This window comes from Monodon monoceros, unplaced genomic scaffold, assembly GCF_005190385.1.
Source record: "Monodon monoceros isolate NGI ecotype Baffin Bay Population unplaced genomic scaffold, NGI_Narwhal_1 Super_Scaffold_13, whole genome shotgun sequence".
NCBI classification, from domain to species: Eukaryota; Metazoa; Chordata; class Mammalia; order Artiodactyla; family Monodontidae; genus Monodon; species Monodon monoceros.
In genome coordinates this window covers 57,345,572-57,364,657 of record NW_021703769.1, presented here as the reverse complement: position 1 = coordinate 57,364,657, position 19,086 = coordinate 57,345,572, and the positions used below count along the sequence as shown (strand labels likewise).

General features: G+C 53.8%; 2 protein-coding genes across 12 annotated transcripts in view; one reads left to right on the top strand and one right to left on the bottom strand.

The window, feature by feature from the left end:
- The first annotated feature begins 369 nt into the window (after positions 1 to 369).
- On the top strand, positions 370 to 13,659 carry DEXI (Dexi homolog). The gene is made up of 2 exons (XM_029221698.1): positions 370 to 1,313; positions 13,019 to 13,659. Exon 1 carries the CDS (start codon positions 880 to 882, stop codon positions 1,165 to 1,167), a length of 288 nt encoding a protein of 95 aa, XP_029077531.1. The 5' UTR covers positions 370 to 879; the 3' UTR covers positions 1,168 to 1,313; positions 13,019 to 13,659.
- Positions 13,660 to 14,947: 1,288 nt separating this feature from the next.
- The window catches only part of CIITA (class II major histocompatibility complex transactivator), a 50,230-nt gene continuing 46,091 nt past the window's right edge, over positions 14,948 to 19,086 (bottom strand). For 8 of the 11 annotated variants that reach the window (XR_003793286.1, XM_029221691.1, XM_029221688.1 and 5 more), the window contains 2 exons: positions 18,197 to 18,303; positions 14,948 to 17,631 (listed from right to left, as the gene is read on the bottom strand). Coding sequence is in view for 8 of the 11 variants with exons in the window: in XM_029221691.1 (XP_029077524.1) it covers positions 18,228 to 18,303 (76 nt within the window). In the remaining 3 variants the exon portion in view is untranslated. Of the gene's footprint in view, positions 18,304 to 19,086 lie in introns of all 11 variants that reach the window. The other 3 variants (XR_003793287.1, XM_029221689.1, XM_029221690.1) reach the window with 2 other exon arrangements.

Below are 19,086 nucleotides of genomic sequence, written 5' to 3'. Positions count from 1 at the left end.
GGTTCACCGCCCCTGCCCCCCCCGCCCCCTTTTTCAGCAGGTAAACTGAGTCCCAAAAAGGCGTGACGCCAGTACTCAAGTCCAGCCGGGTGCTGATGAAGCTCGCGGTTACCTTCAGCTTTTGTAGCCTTAGGATACGTCTAGGTTTGAATTGCGTTCTGACTCTTCCCCTCCCCCTACTCTGTCGCGGATTCCCAGAGCGAATTGGATTCCAGATCGGCCCTGAATCCGGAACTAGTAAGCAACTCAGAAGCCAGCGGCTCTAGGGGCGGAGCGAGGCGGTACCCGCCCCCGGACGGCTCGGGCCAGTGAGCTCGGACGTTGGGCGAGCCAATGAGCGAGGGCAGGGGGCGGTGGGCCAATGAGCGCGGGGCTGCTCCGGAGGCGGTGCTCGGAACGCTACCAGGAGGGCGACGCGGCGGTCGCAGCAATGGGTGCTGGGCCTTCGGGGGTGCGCATGGGGCTCGGGGAACGGCCGGGAGCGGCTGAAGAGACCGTCGCCAGGACTGGCCCTTGACGCTGAACTGCGGTGGGGTCCCCGCAGGCGCTGCGAGGGCCCTTGAGCGGGAGCGGGGACCATCGGAGGAGCCGGGCCGCTGCCGGCCACTTTAGGGGCCCGCCTGACCGTTGGGTGGATCGACAGTGCCGTGTGGGCACCTCTGGGGGTGGGGTGACCCTCCTGGCACGTTTCGGGGGCCGGGGCGCCTCCGCAGGGGCCGACGCACATCCCAGGGGTGGCACCGCCGGGGCCCAGCGCTGCCTCGGCCAGCCCCCGGGCGCCCCTGGATGGCTGAGCTGCCCTCTCGCCGGCCGCCCGGGCGCCGCAGCGGCTGAGCTCGCTGGGATCGCCGGGCCGCCGCCGCCCTCGCCGCCCCCTGCATGCCCGGCGCCCGGGTCGCGGCCCACCTGGACGCGCTGGGCCCCTTGGTCCCTTCCGTGCCGCCGCCCCTGCTGCCCTCTATGTTCTACGTGGGCCTGTTCTTCGTCAATGTGCTGATCCTATACTACGCCTTCCTCATGGAGTACATCGTCCTCAACGTGGGCCTCGTATTCCTGCCCGAGGACATGGACCAGGCGCTCGTGGACCTCGGCGTGCTCTCCGACCCCGGCTCGGGCCTCTACGATGCCGACTCGGAGCTCGACGTCTTCGATGGTTACTTGGAGTAGGCCTGGCCGCTGTCCCCCGCTCTCCCCACGACCCGCAACCCTCGGCCCGGACCGGCGCACGAACCATGCCGCCGCTGCTGTTTGAGGGCACCGTCTGGCCAGGGATGGGACTCCCAGGACGAGGCCCTCTTCGGCCTCCGAGGCCTGTAAGTGCCCTCTGCGCAGGATGAGGGCGGGTTGGGGCACTGGCGAGGAAGAGGGAGGCATCCCAAGCCGGACACACACCCCTCCCCCAGGCTTCTGATTTCTCCATCCACCTCTTCCAGGTCTGTTTGGATGCCAGGAATGGCTGGACTCTTCTTAGGACCTTAGTTAGGGCAGGAAAGCTTCCCCTTAGTGAAGGTGACAGCTATTGAAGAAGGGAAGGGAGGCAGGACCTAAGTCGCTTCTTGGTTAGCTGTAGTACCAACTGTCAAAGCCTTTGCACCCAGATACATTTGAGACAGGCCTGTCAACTCCTCCCCCCATCCTTAACCTGTCTTGATGGTGACCTTGGCTTTTGGGGGATTCTCATTAGTCCTGGAAGGATAAAGACTTGCAGTGTTAAAAGAGGTTGGAAGCCAGGCACTGATCACCTTTGTCCTGTGGCCCCTTGGGGACTGGGTGGGGACTGAGAGCAAGGACTCCAGTCTGATGCTGTGAGAGGAGAAACCTCCTTCAGCACAGAACCCTGTACTTCCTTTGGCATTGGCTTGGCTGCCGTTTTGGAGTCAGATTTCAGAGTGCCAGCAGCTCCAATCTTCAGGGGCTGCCAGTTTCGCAGGCTGCTTTCACAGACCAGGCCAGCGAGGGGGTTGGTGCTTGGGTGGCTTTGCCTGCAGTGTTTGCAAGGCAAACTCAAGGGGCTCTTGGGCCAGTGGAAGAAGGGACCACAGGATCATTGCACTGAGCTGTTAAAGTCCTGCCTCTGAGCTGCCACCAGGAAGCTGTATCCAGCCTCACCTTGTGTGTTTCTGGGAGGGAAATGAAGATCCAGAAAGGAGGAAGATTTGGCCAAAGTCACAGCAAGGAAGAGAGGCAGCTGGACTAGAGGAGAGAGGGCCTGGTGAGGGTTCATGGGACAGGAAGGAATTCCTCGGCTCAGCCCCTCAGCTGGACGGTGCTAGGCACAGGTCCTGAGTGGCAGTGGTGGGGGGATACTGAGGTGGTGGGCAAGGGCTCCTTTTACCTTTTTTTGGCGGCCCAGCATGTGGGATGTGGGATCTTAGCTCCCTGACCAGGGATTGAACCCGTGACCCCTGCAGTGGAAGCATGGAGTCTTAACCACTGGACCACCAGGGAAGTCAAAAGGGCTCCTTTTGGAAAATGGACACTAATGTCACTCACCCCAAGCATGCTACGTTTACCCCCCTCTTCTTGCCTATCTTAGCCAAGATGACCATAGTCAGAGGGTGATGCAAGGCGGGCAGGACCCACTAGCAGTGTCAACCTGAGGGGCTGACAGTGAGATTTCTTTGAAGAAAGCTTCATTTGAGCTCAGGGAGACCTTAGCCAGGGCCAAGTGCCAGGCGGAGCATGTGTCAGCTGCTCTGCATACCTAACCAGTTGGCCTGCCTGCCTGCCATCCATCCATCAATTTGTTCTTTTATTAAACAGATATTTACTGAGTACCTAATGTGCTTGGTGGGTGAACACAGTGAACAAGACAGACTCAGCACCAGCCCTCCTGGCACTTTGTGAGAAAGATAAGCAGGTTCACAAACAAGGCAGTGAGATTTTTTGAGAGCTCTGAAGGCATGTAAGAAGGCATGGCATCCTCTATTGTGTTCATTACTATTTCCTCGGCACTTAGAACAGCACCTGGCATCTAGTAGGTGCTCAATAAATGCCTCGGTAAGTGAAACAGAAGACTAGAGATAGGCTGCTTCAGACAGGGGCTTCACAGAAGGCCTCTCTGAGGAAATGACACCTTTGAGCTGAGCCCTAAATTGATGGAAGGAGCCACATGTAAAGATGTGGAGAAGGGCTTCCCTGGTGGCAGAGTGGTTGAGAGTCCGCCTGCCGATGCAGGGGACACGGGTTCGTGCCCCGGTCCGGGAAGATCCCACATGCCGCGGAGCAGCTGGGCCTGTGAGCCATGGCCGCTGAGCCTGCACGTCCGGAGCCTGTGCTCCACAATGGGAGAGGCCACAACAGTGAGAGGCCCGTGTACTGCAAAAAAAAAAAAAAAAAAGTTGTGGAGAAAAGCTATCCAGGCAGAGGGACCCGCAGTGCCAAGTACGTGGAGGGGGACAGGCAGGGGAGAGAGTTGGTTCTTCCAGCAACTGAAAGGCCAGTGTGACAGGAGAGCAGCCCCAGGAGAAGTCAGTGAGGTGGGCAAGGCCAGATCATGCAGGACCTGAGAGGCCCGGCCACGAGCGATGGGAAGCCATCAGAAGGTTTTAGGCAGGGGATGAGACAATTACAGTCCACATTTTGCAAAGAGGACTGGCGGTTGTGGGCAAGATGAGCCGTAGGGGCAAGTGCGGAAATAGGGAAGCCAGTTAGGAGCTGGTTAGTTGCTCAGGCCAGAGGTGATGCAGGCTTGGATGAGGCAAAGTTAGTGAAGGTGGAGAAACACACAGAGACCAAGAACACCTTTTGGAGGTAGAACCTATGGGGTCTGTTCAGAACCTGTACTGAGTATTGATCATATACCACACCTGGTTCTAGACCTTTTGCATATTCACTCATTGGGTCATTCAACAAACGTTAGCCCTGCTCTTCTGCCAGGCCCTGGGGATTCTAAGATGAATCCCTGCCCCCAAGCCAAGCTCTTGACTTTCAGTCAGTGTAACTTGGTGAAGAATGTCTTATTTTATCTCTTCACATCAACAGAAACACTTCCCCTTCCAAATGAAAACATTGGCATACTCTGAAACAAAAACTGAAGCCCAAATGCTTTGGCATACTTTGCAGCAAACGCTGTTTGAGCAGAAACACCAGGAAGCGTGTCTCAGGGACAATCTTGCAAAGCTCTCAAAGTGACAGGGCCTGACTCTGGCAGGTGGGGAGGCCTGGGGCTGTGGGAAATACTCGTCCCTCCTTGCTCAGTCCCAGGTCCAAGCCACCAGATTCGGGTGGGGGAGGGGTGGCTAGCAGCAGGAAAAGCCTGTGGGAAAGATTAAAGATGATCTGACTGCACCTCCTCTCCCGGCCCCTTTGCATAAGCAGAGGAACACTGGTAGTCAAATCTCGCTCCTTCTCGCTCTTTCTCACGTAGGCACTATCTGATGTTACACACAGGCCGATCCAGGAAACACTGAATAAGGGCGTGGGCACGCCAGGCACTGGGGACTGGGGTGATCTCAAGATGAAAGCTGCACTCATTTCACTCCCTCTCGTTCTCTTTTTCTCTTTTTTCCACATAATTCAGTTCCTCAAACCTTTGTTGAGCACCTATTTAAGGAGGCAGTATTAGGGTCATGATCAGGAGCAAAGTCCCTAGATTCAGATGACCTAGGTTCAAATCCCAATCCTTGTGACCTTGGGCATGCTACGTATCTCCCCATGTGTCAGATTCCTCTTCTATAAAGCTGGGATAATAAAGATCTACCTCGTTCTGAGGATTGAATGAGATAGATGTAAAGCTCTTAGACCGTCCCGTGTATGTAAGTAATATATTAAAATTAACCACTATTATTGTTAACAGTCAGACATAATGGAAGGTGCGTACACTTAGTCCCTTGTGAATGTATAAACCGGCACGTACACTCATGAATGAATATTTATATGCCACAATGAGCAAAAGAGGACTAGCTGCCTGAGTGCTGGGTGGGTCCCGGTCTGGACGACCAGGACAGGCTTCCCACTCTGCCTTGCTGGCCTGGGATGCTCAAGAGACCTTTCCCACTGCCCTGTGGTCTCTAAAGGCCACTAGGCCTGGAGCCCAGGAAAGCTGCGGCTCTGTGGTCTTCCTAGAGTGTTCATCGTTGCCCAGGAGCAGGGAGTGGGGATCAGGAGCTCCCACCTTCTCCGGGGAAAGGACCACTGGCCCAGGAACTGGGAAGAGTCCTCACTTCCCAGTGGTTCCGGTGTGGAGGCAGCTCAGCTGGATTGATTTGTCCTGGTTCCTGATGAAAGCAGCTGGTGCCTGCCAGCCCTCTCTTGCCACGGACGGAGGGCTTTGGGAGAGGAGCCTCTCTGTGCTGGAAATGGAGAGACTGGAAAGCGTTGCTGCCACAGTCAGCGTCGCCTGGTGGAGGCCAGATTTGGAGCTAAGGGTAACCAGACTAGTCTACTTATTACAGGGTTTCCCTGGTGTCAGTGTCCCGACTGGGCGCTACAGCTGCTCCTTCCTGATCTGCCTGCCCTGGTCCCTTGGTGCCAATCTGTGGCCTGTGCCATCAGCCGAACAGCCAGGTTCGGCATATGGCTTCCCTGCTTAGAAACCCAAACCTCCCTTGGGGACAGTGGAGCTCCGGGGGGGTGGGGTCAGGGGAGCCAGGTGGGAGGCTGTGGCTGTTGTCCAGGTGAGAGACAGGGTGGTAACGAGGGGAGGCATGTGCACCCCCTGTCCCAGCCGACTCTCCACCTCTGTCCTGATGTGAGGCTGCCTTGGAAGTGTGCTGGCTGCCCCTTTGGACAGGAGGAGACCCCAATCTGTGTCTCAAGACAACTGAGATGCCAGGGCTTCTGCTCCCTTGTGCCTGAGTTATGCGAACTGGAGACTTCATCCAAGGCAAACCCTCACAGCCCTTGCATCTGTTTTATTGAACGAGGAAATTAAGGGCTCCTATCAACCTGACCGTTTGTATCTGCTGTTGTCCGCACACACACACCCCCCGCCCCGCCACGGGACTCCTGAAAGCATAGTTTGCTTTTGGGAAACCAAGATCGCAATAAAAGGGACAGGAATCCTCATCCCCATCTCTCAAATAAAGGAACTGAGGCTCAGAACGGGACAGTGAGGGTCCAGGGGTACAAAGTGAGTAAGACAGCGGAGCCTTCTGACCCAGTGCTGACGGAGGGTGCAGGGGGCCTCCAGAGAGGGACTCCCAACCTCCATCCTTGGAACACCACTCACCTGGCTCTACCAGGCCTGCCTCATATGTACTCTCACTCCTTTTTCTGAGGTTTTTTTTAAACTTTATTTTGAGATAATTTCATAATTACACAAAAGTTGCAAAGAATTCCCTTATACACTTCACAAAAAATGCACCAATTGCATCAATTCACATTTGCCACGTTCGCTCATGTATGCAAAATGCTCACTCTGTGCGCACATGTATATATATTTTTCTGAACCATTTTTGAAAATGGATTGCAGACATTATGTTCCTTTTCTCCTAAATATTTCAGTGTGTATTTCCTTAGAACAAGGACATTCACTTACATAATCACAATACAACTGTCAAAATCGGCAAATGTAACATTGATACAATCGTATGACCAATCTAAGCTATGACCATTCAGATTGCATCAATTGTCCCAATAGTGGCCTTTCACAGTAAAAAGGGGTGGGTGGGGGCGGGGGGCAGTTGAGGTCCAGGATCCAACCCCAGATCACGCTTTGTATCACTTGTCACGTCTCTTGTGCCATCTTCAGTCTGAACAGTCCCTCAGTCTGTGTATCTTTCATGACTGACATTTTTGAAGAGTACAAGTCTGGTGTTTTTTTTATTCTTTTTGTTTATTTTTTGGGTGTGCTGCGCGGCATGTGGGATCTTAGCTCCCCGACCAGGGATCGAACCTGTGCCCCCTGCAGTGGAAGCTCGGAGTCTTAACCACTGGACTGCCAGGGAAGTCCAAGAGTACAAGTCTAGTATTTTGTAGATTTTCTCTCAGCTTGGGTTTGTCTGATGTTTACTCTTGAGATTAGATTCGGATGGTGCATTTTTGGCAGGAATACCGCAGAGATGTGAGTGTGTGTCCTGAGTGCATCGTATTGGGGGACACGTGATGTCTGTCATCACTCATTACTGGTGATGTTAATGCTGACCACTTGGCTAAGGTCTTGTCTGCCAGCTCTCTCCACTGCAAAGTTACTGTTCTTCCCTTTATAGTTTAAGTACACTCGTTTTAGTGCTTCCTTTTTTAAAAATCTACTTTTTGTGTGTGAATTTATTTTTAAAAGAATGTTTATGTCACTGAAAAGAGAAAACCAGCATCGCTTGGCATGGATAAAAATACTAAGTGCCAAAGTCATTAACTTCTGGCCAATTACTGAAGCCAGCTAAAGGCGCAGGGCCCCTGGTTCTTTGTTAAAAAGTCAGGTTAGCAACTGTCACATGATAAACTCCGGCACCAAAGTGAAACTTTCTTGTCCAAGTAATCATAAAGATCGGCTAAGAACCGAAGAAAAGCCAATCACTAGCTCACTGGGTGTGTCTCAGTGTTATCTCAGGCCATCTCCATGTACCCCCTAAGACTGGTGCTTCGAGCCTTTGAAGTCAGACAGACTTGGGTTTAAATCCCAGCTCCACCAACACCTTGGACGAGTGACTTCACCTCCCCAAGCCTCAGTTTCCTTCTCTGTAAAATGGGGAGGATAGTAGTTAGTACCTGCTGAAGGGCTCATGCACATTAGATGAGATGCTGATGGTCGTGTAGTTGGTTCTTAATGATGCCATCAGTGTTGGTGGCGTGTCACACCCAGAGGAGGCTTGGCCCGGGAAACCTTCCCCTTTCTCAGGCCCCCTTCCTCTGTGTGAGGGCCAGTTACCAAGGAGGGTGTGTCTGTGTGGGCAGCCTTTGAAGGAGCCCGAGGGCCGTGATAACTGGTGCCTGGGAGCCCAGGTGATGCTGGTGCCCTCATAGTTGTCAGACCCTGCCCCAAGCCTGGGGGTGGCTGGGAGCAGGTTCCAGTTTCAGTCACCCCCAAAGGGGCAGGCTCCATTCCTGGGAATCCTTCCTGACAGGGGACTTAGCTTCCCCTGAGCGTCACCCCACAAAGCAGGCAGCACAGCGCTCATTAGCTCCATTAGACAGGGCCGAAAACTGAGGCTAGGGGAGGTTCAGGGCCTTGCCCTAGATACCAGGCTGTGAGGTGGACAAGCGGGGCCTCCTGGCCACATTCCCAGTGCTTCCCTCAGTGAGGTCCTCAGGCGTCCTCAGGTCACAGGCATCCCCGGGAGGCAGTGAATACACCAAAGCCTAGTGTGACCCACCTGTCGGTGTCCTGCCCCCTCTTGGGCACTTGCTACCTTTCCCTTTTGAGCAGAGAAACCAGGCCCAGGCTCCCTTTTTGCAGGCCAGGGGTATCTGGCTAGAGTTAATGGTTTCATTTTCATCATTTATTTTTAGTGTTGCTTTCTGTTTATGATAAATGATACTGTTTTTTATTCATGATAGTGACATAAAGATTCCTTTGAGAATTTTGGAGTTTGAGGAAAAAAGTGCCTTGACTTAAAATACTAAATAAATAGGAGTCCAGGTGGTTCTTGGCTGTGACAGGACTCAGGAAGGTGTTGGGCAGATGCTGCCCTTCAGAAGGCCTCACTGAGTCTGGGGTGCAGGCCAGCTGGAGACACGTACTGGACCAAGAATCTTCACAGAACCCACGGCTGAGGAACATCAACAGCTGACATATAATCCAGAAACTCTGGAGAAACTGGCCCGGACACTGGCTTCCATCAGGAACCTGGACCCAGGCAGACAGGCAGGATCTCCTTTCCCACCCCTTCAGGCCATGCGCTCGTCAACCGGACAAGGCAGAGGCCTTCCTGTTGCGTGGCCCGGCGCTGAGACGGCAGTGGAGACAGTGGGCAAATCATATCTGGGTGACATCTGTCTTTAGCCACTTTAATTGGCTGGTTGGTACGTTGAGAAAGAGGAATAGCCATGGGCGTCCAGCAGGCAAGGTCTTTGGAGGAGGAAAGGGCTGCCCCTTTCAGAAGGCCCCCTGCACTGAGGAGACCCCCCGCCCCTGCCCTGTGTGTTTTCTAGCTGGGAACAGGTGGGGACACGGAGGGGAGGGGCCGTGTGTACTGGGTATTGCAGGCATTCCACCAACACAATTTCATATAATCCTCGTAACAAACAGCCAGATGAGGTAGGCATTGTTTCAGATGGGGACACAGCTCCAGGGAGACTAGGTGACTTGCCTGAGGTCACACAGCTAGGAAGGGGCAAAGCCAGAATGACTCGAGATGGGCCAATTCCAGACCTTGCCCTGGCTACCCCATGGGAGCAGGACAGTGGGACGGCCCAACTGCAAAAAGAATCCTCTTCCAGCAGGTCCAGAGCATCATCCCACCAGCACCTTTAAGACACAAGGTCATTTTCTCCCTTAAGCCAAATCAAACTAGGCAGCATCTCCACAGGGGTATCCAGCTGAGACATTGCTTCTTAAAATGGATCGAGTGCCCAGCTGTCATTCTGATGACAAACCAGTCAGCCAGCCAGCCACTCCTTCTGTCCAGCTCTGGGGAGTGGCCCAGAATGAAAGGTTACAGTTTCAGAAAGAAAGAAAAACAGCCAAAGCCAATAGCTGGTGAGTCATGCTCTAAGGATGTTAGGAGGTTGGAGAACCCAGTGCCTGGACTCTTAAGCTGCAGCCTCAGGACGCTTCTCAGCCCGGGGCTTCTGATGCCCAAGGAAAGAGATGAACTAGATGCTGAGAGGAACTGAGATAGACGTTGCGTCAGACCACAGAGGTTCGAACCCTGGCTCTGCCATTTATGAGCTGTGTGACATTGCTCAGTCACAAGCGTAATCTCTCTGAGCCCCATCTGAAATTCAGGGATGATGGTCCTCCTTGGCCCCGCCTCCTAGGGTTGATTTGAGGAATAAATGAGCTAAGCCTTGAGTTAAAGCAGATAGTACAAGGTAAGCACAAGTACTTGATAAATGTCAGCTGGTTTGCTATGAGACCAGACCTGTAATCAAAGGAGCAGAGGGAATGGTGTGTGGCACAGAGGAAAGGACCCAGGACATCCTCCAGCCACAGATACAGAGGCCTGGGGCCACATCTCTGTCCTCAGTGTGCTGTGTGGCTTAGGGCAGGTCACCGCCCTCTCTGGGCCCCTTGATTCTCTGTAGAGTGAGCAGCTCAGATCAGGGTCTCCCAAACCTCATATGACACCATCAACAATTTCTGCTCTATCTGCTCGGTGCCTGAACAGTTAACTTATGCAGTTATTGTCTTTAAACCAGAGGCTTTTTTTAAAGTGAAATTAATGTTGTGGAAAAAGAGGAACTTTATAGTATTACTATCGGAAATGGAAAACTGGCATCATTCGCCATAAATAGAAGGTGACCCTACAGATAAACAATGAGAACGAGAGGGCGTTAGTGAATTCCAGCTGGAGCCGGCACCTGCAAGGCTCTGCACCTGTTCCCATCGGAGGTTAGCACGTGTGACAGAGTCGCGCCAGCCAGACTGACGCTTGCCTGGGACTCAATGCTGTTTGCTATCACGAGCATTGGGGGGGGGGGAGTGAGTCCCTGTTCCAAGGGGTGGTCCCATGTTCCCTAACAGCCCTTTCGCCCAAGTCTGAGATGAGCTCAAGTAACATCCCCTGCCTTGGAGAGTGCGCAGTGAGCCCTGGTAATGCTGTATCGGAATAAACAGTTCTGCTCCATTTTCCTGGATGCCAGTGCTCTCAGCAGCACCACTGCTGACCCCAACAGGGAACCCCAGAGTCTCCTTGGAGGAGGGAGGTCAGCCAAAGGTGGGCTCCTGGCAGGACAGGAGGGGAACCCACGAACACCCTTCTGGAGGGCCGAGCTCTCTGATGCTCTGGTTTAGCCCCGGCTTCCCCTCCCGCCTACCAGGTCCAGTGGGGAGACCGGATGGGGCCCAAGGATGAGAGGACTTGCATGTGTCATCAGTGGGAGCCGAGGAAGATCTCTGAGTAGTGGAAGGGCATGTTCCTAGCTGACACTAGGAGATGAATCTGGCAGAGGACACAAGAAACTTGGCCGATTTGGCCCCTGCTCACCTCTCCAGCCATGTCTCCCCCATGGCCAGCCTTCAACCCCTTACTCTCCACCCCAAACCAAACTACAGGAGGTTCCAGGACCTGATCACCAGCCCTCCCTCTACCTGGCGTGTCCTTCGTGCACAGCCTTCCCCAGACTCTGGGCTCCATCCATCTCCTGTGCTTCTTTCCAGCGTCAGTGTGTTAACTTGGGCTAAAATTGCTCACTAGATTGTGTGTCAAAGGCAGAGGCTGCACTCATCTTAGGGTCCCCAGTGCTCAGCTCAGGACATGGCACACAGGAGGTATGAGATTATGTAGTGTTTAAGATCTCCAGTAGGACAAAGCCCTGGAGAGCTGAGCATCCTTAGACAAGTTTCTTACCCTCTCCGAACCTTAGTGTCTTCATCTGTAAAATGGAATCATTATAGTACCTAACTCCTGGAGTGTTGGGAGGGTTGAACGAAATGGCCTTTGTAATGCTCCATCTCAGGCATGCTCTCCGGGGAGCAGACCCTGGGACGAGGGTTCAAGTGAAAATTGTTTACTTGGGAGGTGATCCCAGGAACTACTGGTGGGGAGGGGGGCAGTGAGACAGGGAAGGGATGTGTCATCTAGCAGGTTACCACCGCAGCCCTGGTTACCACCTCAGTCCTGCTCAGGAGCTCTGGGAACCAGTGTAGATGGAGAATATGCCTCAGAGTCATCCCAGCTGCTGGGTGAGAGAGCTGGGGTATTGATCCACCAGCTTTCTGGCCGTTACTGGTTGGAAGGCAGCTGTGGGAAGCTCTGCCTGCCCTTGCAGCCTGGGGCCCAAGCAGGCTCTCGAGGTGGAGAGGCCTCAGGCAAGGAGGGGTGTCCCTGCAGGTGGAAGCTGCCAGGTCAGTCTGCCTCGGGAGGGTGAGTGGAAGAAATGGGGTGAGACACCCATGCTCTGCCTAGGGCTCGTGGCACACAGTAGAAGCTCAGGAAGTGGTAGCTGCCCTGACTGTGATTGTTTGCATCGCCGTCACTCGTCCACTGCCAGCCCTGCTTGTCACAGTTATGCAGCTTTGGCTTCTCTGAACCTCTGTTTCTTAGCCTATAAAATGGGGAGATTCATGGTTCTCAGTGGAAGCAGTTCTGCCCCATTGGGTGGCCCCTGGAAATGGGGTGAGGGGGCATTTTTAGTTGTCGCAGGGACTGGGAATGCTACTGGCACTTAGCAGTCAGCGACCAGGGATGCTGCTAAGCCTCCTGCAGTGCCCAGAACGGGTCCTCCCCCGCCCCCACCTCATCAGAGGATTGTCCTGCCGCAAAGAGCAGTGCCTGATGAACAATAATACACGTTGTGTTTAACGTGTACGTTTTATCTGATGCTCAATGACATTTGCGGAAGTAGGCTGAGCCGGCAGAGGTGAGGCTCAGAACTGGGGCGGGACTTGTGGAGGCTGCAGGGAGGGTGGGCGTGGGAATACGAGATGCTGCAAACATATTAGCACCCGGCTGGACCTAGAGAGAGAAAGGAACAGGAAGTGAGGACCTGCAGGGAGCCAGGCGCTGGGGATGATGCTGTGTCCTGGGAGAGCGAGCCAAGTGGGGCTGCTGAGTAGCTTGGCTGTGGCCACAGCCTTCCTGTAGGCTGCGAAGCATCTTCCGGGCAAGGTGGGAGCTGCCGCCAAGCCCTGCCCACTCCCCAGAGCTGACTCAGCTGCCCTAGAGCTCAAGTAAGCCAGCAGACCCCGGGTGACCCTGGAGCTGGCTGCCCTCCTTCGTCAGGTCCCAGGATACCCCCTCCTGGGGATTATCTCCCAAGATAGTGACAGTCCTTCCTCTCCCAGGTGAAATTGCACCGCTTCTCCAGCCTAGGGTCCTTAGAAATCGGACACACTCATGAAAATTTTTTAATAAAAAATTATAGGACCTCACCCCCAGCCTGAGGTTTCTGGTGGTTCCCCAAATTCGAGCCTCCAGTTGGGTGGTGGGGCGGTGCTTCTGTGCTGGTAACGCCCCTCTGTCCCTCTTGTTAGGCCTGCTCCCCTCGAAAGCCCTGTGCCAACAGAGAGGTGCCCGTCCAGACCCAGGATGGTGGGACAGAGAGATTGAGACTGGGTGCCGAGGTCCGGAAGGCACGTGCCCCTGCCCAAAGGGTAAGGCAGGGGCGCCCAGAGACCTTGCCCGCCTGCAGCGTCGCGCAAACGGCCTTGCCTTGGCTTCCGAGCTTTCGCCGTTGCAATGGATGTTTACAGGAACCCAGCCAGAGTCTGCCTCCCTGCTCTTCACCCCCGGCTGCATCTGCTTCTCCCACTTAATCTTCGGAGCGGACACTTCACACACAAAAGCGACTCCCAGCTCTGCTTGATGCCAGTGGAGCTCTAAGCCCAACGGGGTTTGGCCTGAGGCCGGGCTTAGATGCAGCCATTGTTTCAGAGAGTGACTCAGAGGAAAAGAAGAACACCTGGGGGACCGAGGGTGGGGTTTTGACTCATTCATTTCAAATTGTTTGCTCTCCATCAAGTTGCCAGAACTGATACATTGCACCGGGGACAGTGCTCCTCCAGCCAGAAATATTTTTCGAAAATGTGAGTGGTATGAATACTTGACCTCGATAAGCCTGTAAAAGCAATACTTAGGAGGCTAACTTCTTTCAATTAAAAAAATGTATGCAACTCCAACCCCTGGGGCCCTGCGGGGGTGGGGGGTGTTTGTTTTGTTCTTTTCCTTTGAGATTCAGGAAAGGAGTCCTTATGGAGAACCTCATGGTTGAGAAAGGGCAGAAGGGTCAGGGCCTCCCCAGTTGGAGATCCAGTGGGGTTTGGAGAGTCTGTCCAAGCTGCATTGGTGTCCGAGTCCCAACCCGGCCCCCTCCTGGCTTCCGCGAGCCTGACAAGCAAGGGCCCACCTTGGTTGTGGAGGGAAAGGCCTGGTGGCCAAGCTGAAAATCAGGCCTGAATCCCAGAGCAGTCGGAGGTGGGGATCCCCTGTGCTGGGCACATGGTAGATCTCCCCTAAAGATGAGGGGAGTGGGCGGGTAAGGGAAGGAGCAAAGGAACGACTGAAGTTGGGTCCACGTGCAGTAATTCTCCCCGTTTGCAGAAGAGCTGATGCTTTTCAAAGTACCTTCACGTATATACTGTGTTGAACAAGGAATGGGTGGTCAGCTCCATTCTACAGGTGAGGAGACCAAGGTGTGGGAGAGGAAAGGTCCAGCAGAACTCGAGAAGGCAGTTACATACCACCTGTCTTCATGTGATTCTAAGAAGGGTTGCTAAGAAATGTGAACTGGAAGACATTCAAGACAAAGGGGAGCAGGAGAAGGGAGACATTTCTTTGGGAGAGAGGCGTGAGGGGAAAGGCAAGGGTTTAAAAGGTGCATGGCCTTGAAGTCCACTGAACGTGGAATCATGCCGTCAATGGACAGTGTGACTCCAGACGTCAGCTGCCTTGATTCCTCTGGGCATCACTTCTCCCACCCAGCAAATGGGGAGCAATTCCAGCATTTGCCTGCAATTCCGGTGCCTATGCCTGCAGAGTGACCCTCCAGAGAAGTCAGAAATGGAGTTTGTATCTTGACTCCCTCTTTTACAGGAGTGTGACCTTAGGCAAGTCACATCTGTGAAGTGGGGACAGTCATTTACCCACCTCATAAGATGAGTTTGTGTTAATGACAAAGGTGCCCCTCTGGGCAGACACTGCTCCACACCAGGACTCACAGCTTGGCAAGCAGAGCCCAGACTGGATTGCAGACCCCATTTGCTCCCATGTCCAGGCGCCTTGTGCAGTGCACAGACTGCCCAACCACACCCGACAGCCCTGCCCAGGGAGCTTTTTAAACTTACTAAAATACAAGATTTAGCAGAGCAGGGACCTTGAGCATTTTATTGAGTACACCACGATGTCACTATATATTTGTGGCATGAATACAGCAAATAAAGAAAGCAAAGTTGTGGTGAGAATTATTCGTTCATTCCACAAACATTTATTGAGCCCTTACTATGTGCAGGCCCCTTGCTGGGTGCACAGGGTGCCTCCGCACAGCAGTGAACAAACAGGTTACCTGCACTCTTGGAGCTCACATCCTAGGACTAGAGCAGACAACAAAACAAATAAGTGTGAAAAAGATAAACTAGTGACGGGATAGGCCGGGGGAGGGGTGTCTGCATTTACTACCGTCCTGAGGAGCTGTCCTTTAAACTGAGTCCTGCAGGCCATGTGAAGAGCTGGGAAAACATTCCAGGCAGAGGTGAGAATGAAACACACGGATGTGTGTAATAATGACAGCCCACACGTAGGGAACTGGATGCCAGGCTCTTGTTCTCAGCATTTTTGCTCATTGAATCTCCATGTAACCCCATGAAGAAGGTACTGTGATTATGCCCATTTTACACATGAGGAGACTGAGGCACAGAGAAGTAATTTGCACAAGTGAGTGGTGAGCTGGACACTGAGCCCAAGCAGTCTAGCTCTAGAGTCTGAGATGCTTGACCCTACACCGTGGTCCCTCTTGGTAGGGGGAAGGGGCTCAGCACTTTGGCACAAAGTAATAATACGTGCTAATATTTATTGAGCACTTACTGTGTCCCTTGTGCTGTGATAAGCACTTTACATGTATCAACTCATTTAATAAGTGGTAGCTATCATTTAAAGTCATTACTATGAATAATTACAGCCTCTGACCTCATTGTATCACCTCTGAACAGACCAAAAGCAGTGGGGACAGTTGTGCCCACCCCGCCTGGCTGAAGGGTGCCGTAGATGCCTGGATCAGAAGGAGACTGTCTTCCTGTGGCTGCACAAGTGGGAGTTCCGTGGACTCTACAAGGTCCACAAATGCAGGCACACCCTGAGGGGTGATGGCCCAGCTACAAGGCCTGATGCCCTTAGCCACTGGACCAAGGCGGAAGGCACTACCTTTCTGTGAGGGTTGCCAGCGGGGCAGCGGGGTCAGAATCCCTCTGACCCTCCCAACCCGCAACACCCACTTACTGGGAAGAGTAGGAGAGTTTGAGGAACCAGGCATCAGGGCTGGTGCACTGGAGCACAGACAGCTCCCACAGCCACCAGCAGAGGGCCAAGTTGTCCCAAATCAGGGCTTCTGACCGAGCCAGCCGTGCCCCAGTGAAAAACAACAGCGACCTGGCAGCTCTCAGTGTAGACAGCAAAGCGGCCAAGTCCCTTCCAGGCTTGCCGTGGCCAGGGCCGGATTCCAGCTCAGCTAAGAAACGACTCCCAGGGTAGAGCAGAGGATCAGAGACAGAGGAAAACACTCTGCAAGGCTCACGGTGCTTCAGCCTTGCTGACCCCCAAATAATGAATTTTCCAATGAATGGTAGGAAGCCATAGAGAAAATCCTTTCCCGAAAGACAGGACTTGAGCCGAAGCGGACTCTGCTGTGTGTGTCGGGCTGAGGGGGGTGGGGAGGGCAAGAGAGCAAGGGCCTCCGTCAACTCGCCGGAGAATATGGCAGAAGTGATGCTGTGTGACAGCTTCTAAGGCTGGGTTACAGAAAGGGCAGGGCTGTTCCCCATGGTCTCGGTCTCCTCTGCCCCCGCAACCTCTCTTCCTCTTGGGGTGATCACCCTTCAACGCAGCCACCATGCTGTGAGGAAGCCCAAACTCGCCCACAGGGAGAGTCCCCCTGCCACTTCCTTAGAGGAACCAAGGCCCCCAGCCGCTGGGCAGCATCGGGTGCCAAACATATGCGTGACTGAGCCTCCAGACAACCTCAGCTGACGCTGAGTGGGGCAGAGACGAGCTGTCCCCGCCAAGCCCTGCCCAAAGACAGGTGTGTGAGCAGAATAAACGTGTGTGCTGTTGTAAGCCACTGCGTTTTGGGGCGGTTTGTGACGCATTAGCTAGCCGGAAGAGTGGGCATCCAAAATGGTAAGCACGGTATAAACTCAAACACAGGGCCTGCCTGTGGGATTAAATGAGCCATTTATCATGTAGTGAAAAAAGACACAGGAAATGAAGGCAAAAAGGTAGACGTGGTTCCAGTCCATCGCCCCTCCCCTCCTCTGTTAGTGTACCATCAGCTCTTTTCCTGCTAAGGTCCAGTGTGTCTGGCCAGGCCTAGATTTGGCCTCGGCAAACAAAGTTAGTGCAAACCTGTGAGTCCCAGAGACAGAAGGCAGTTGCTGTAGAATCCCAGCCGGTCATGGTTTGGGAAGTCAGCAGGCAGGGGATGGTCGCTGGTATCCTCAGATCTTGCCCTTTAGGAGAGCAGCGTGGAGCAGTGCTTTCTCCCCAGGCTGGCAGGGACCTGGGCAGGTGGGGATGTGGCCGCTTCATCCCTCTCTCTGGCCTGGCCACAGCTGTCTGCAGTGTCCTGCAGGGAATGCCTCAGGGCTCTTGGGTGCCCAGCAGCTGCCACCAGGCACTGGCCCATCTGCCAGGGCTGCAGTGGCTGAGCAGGGCTGACATCAGCCTGCTCTCCGAAGGAGCCTAGGGCCGGGCCTGGGTCTGTTCACAGAACAGGCCATGGGTCCTTTCCACAGCTGGGCAGGGGCCGACTCTGAGCCACCAGGGCTGGGCACCAGGACGCCGAGGCTCACGGGAAACAGCCCAAGAAGAGCTGTGTCCACAAATAACCAGGTCAGGGTCCAGCATGGTCAGTGTCATGGTCATGGTCTCGGAGAACATGCTGTGAGGGGTCAGGATGGGTGGAGATCAGGAAGCTTTAGGACAGGGCAGTTTAACACATGGATAAAGTGCGGTCGAGATTGGGGGTGGGAGGGATGGGAGGAATGGACGAGGGGGATGTCCCAGGTCGGGGGAGCATGGAAGTGAGGGGACAGTCATCCTCACAGAGAGGGGCAGGAAACTGGTAGAGCAAATTCCTATGAAAACAATGCCGGGCATCGGGGCAGCCGACAGGTTGAAACAGCAGCCAGCCGGGATGGCTGGGGAGTCCTCGAAGGCAGACCTTCCCAATGCTGAGGGCTGTGGGACGTGCACGGCTGACCCACCTGTCCTTCCCCGGGTCCCACGCCTGCCCATAGGGAGGATCCTCAGAGCCCAAGTCCTCAAAGCCTTTAGAAGACACCGCACCGAGCCCAGCACAGGGGGATACGGGGTGGGCCCAGATGGCACATGGTCCAGGAGTTGTCACCCAGCTCCCACCTGCTGCCCCGCCCACCTTTTATGGATTCTGACTTCACAGGACACTGTCCCCAGGGACCCCCGTGGTTCTCCCCTTCAAAGCTCACCTCAGTTACCTTGTCCCAGGCACAGCCTGGATCATCTCAGGATGATCCTTGAGTCCAGCTGCTGCAGGTGTTCCTGGACGCCAAAAGGGATGGTGGGCGTCCACATCCTGTGATGGGGGCATGGCACACAGAGGTTAGAGGAGACGGGGTGGTCCCAACGCAAGCTGCCCCCAAATCCCTCCTCCCACCTAGCCTAGTGTGGGGTCATGGGGACACCAGAGGCCTAGGAGCCCCAAGACCCCTTTTTAAAAACTGATTCTGCCACTGACTTGCTGTGTGATCTCAAAAAGTTTAGTTAACCTATCTGTGCCTTATTCTCCTCATCTGCAAAATGGGTCTTACAAGAGCCACCCTATCCCTCCTAGAAGATATGAGTGATTAGGTAGACAATAAAGTACAGTACTGGACAGTAGACATCATAGTGATGTAATAATAAATAAGTTTCAACCATATGAAATGGCCAGGTGTGTAGGTCAAAAATGGTTGAATATAAGCGATTTCATATTGTTCAGCCTAGTATATAGAACATTTTTGTGTACCAGACACTCTTCTGAGTATATTGACAAATTTAAAACCCACAATTTAAATATAAATATTTAAATAGGGGGTAAATATTATTGTCACTCCCATTTTACAGACGAAGAAACTGAGGCCAGGGACTTCCCTGCGGTCCAGTGGTTAGGACTTGGCGCTCTCACTGCTGAGGGCCCAGGTTCAATCCCTGGTCCGGGAACTAAGATACCGCAAGCCATGCAGCGTTGCCAAAAGTAAAAGAAAAAAAAAAAAAAAAAAGAAGAAAAGAAACTAGGTCCAGAGGGTTGATGTGTCTGCTTGCCCAAGGTTGAACGCTGGCGAGGGACAGAGCGGGATGTGAGCTCAGGGCTCACAAG

Excerpts from the sequence above, each read along its gene's own strand:
- DEXI (XM_029221698.1), top strand. The coding sequence starts at position 880 with ATGCCCGGCGCCCGGGTCGCGGCCCACCTGGACGCGCTGGGCCCCTTG.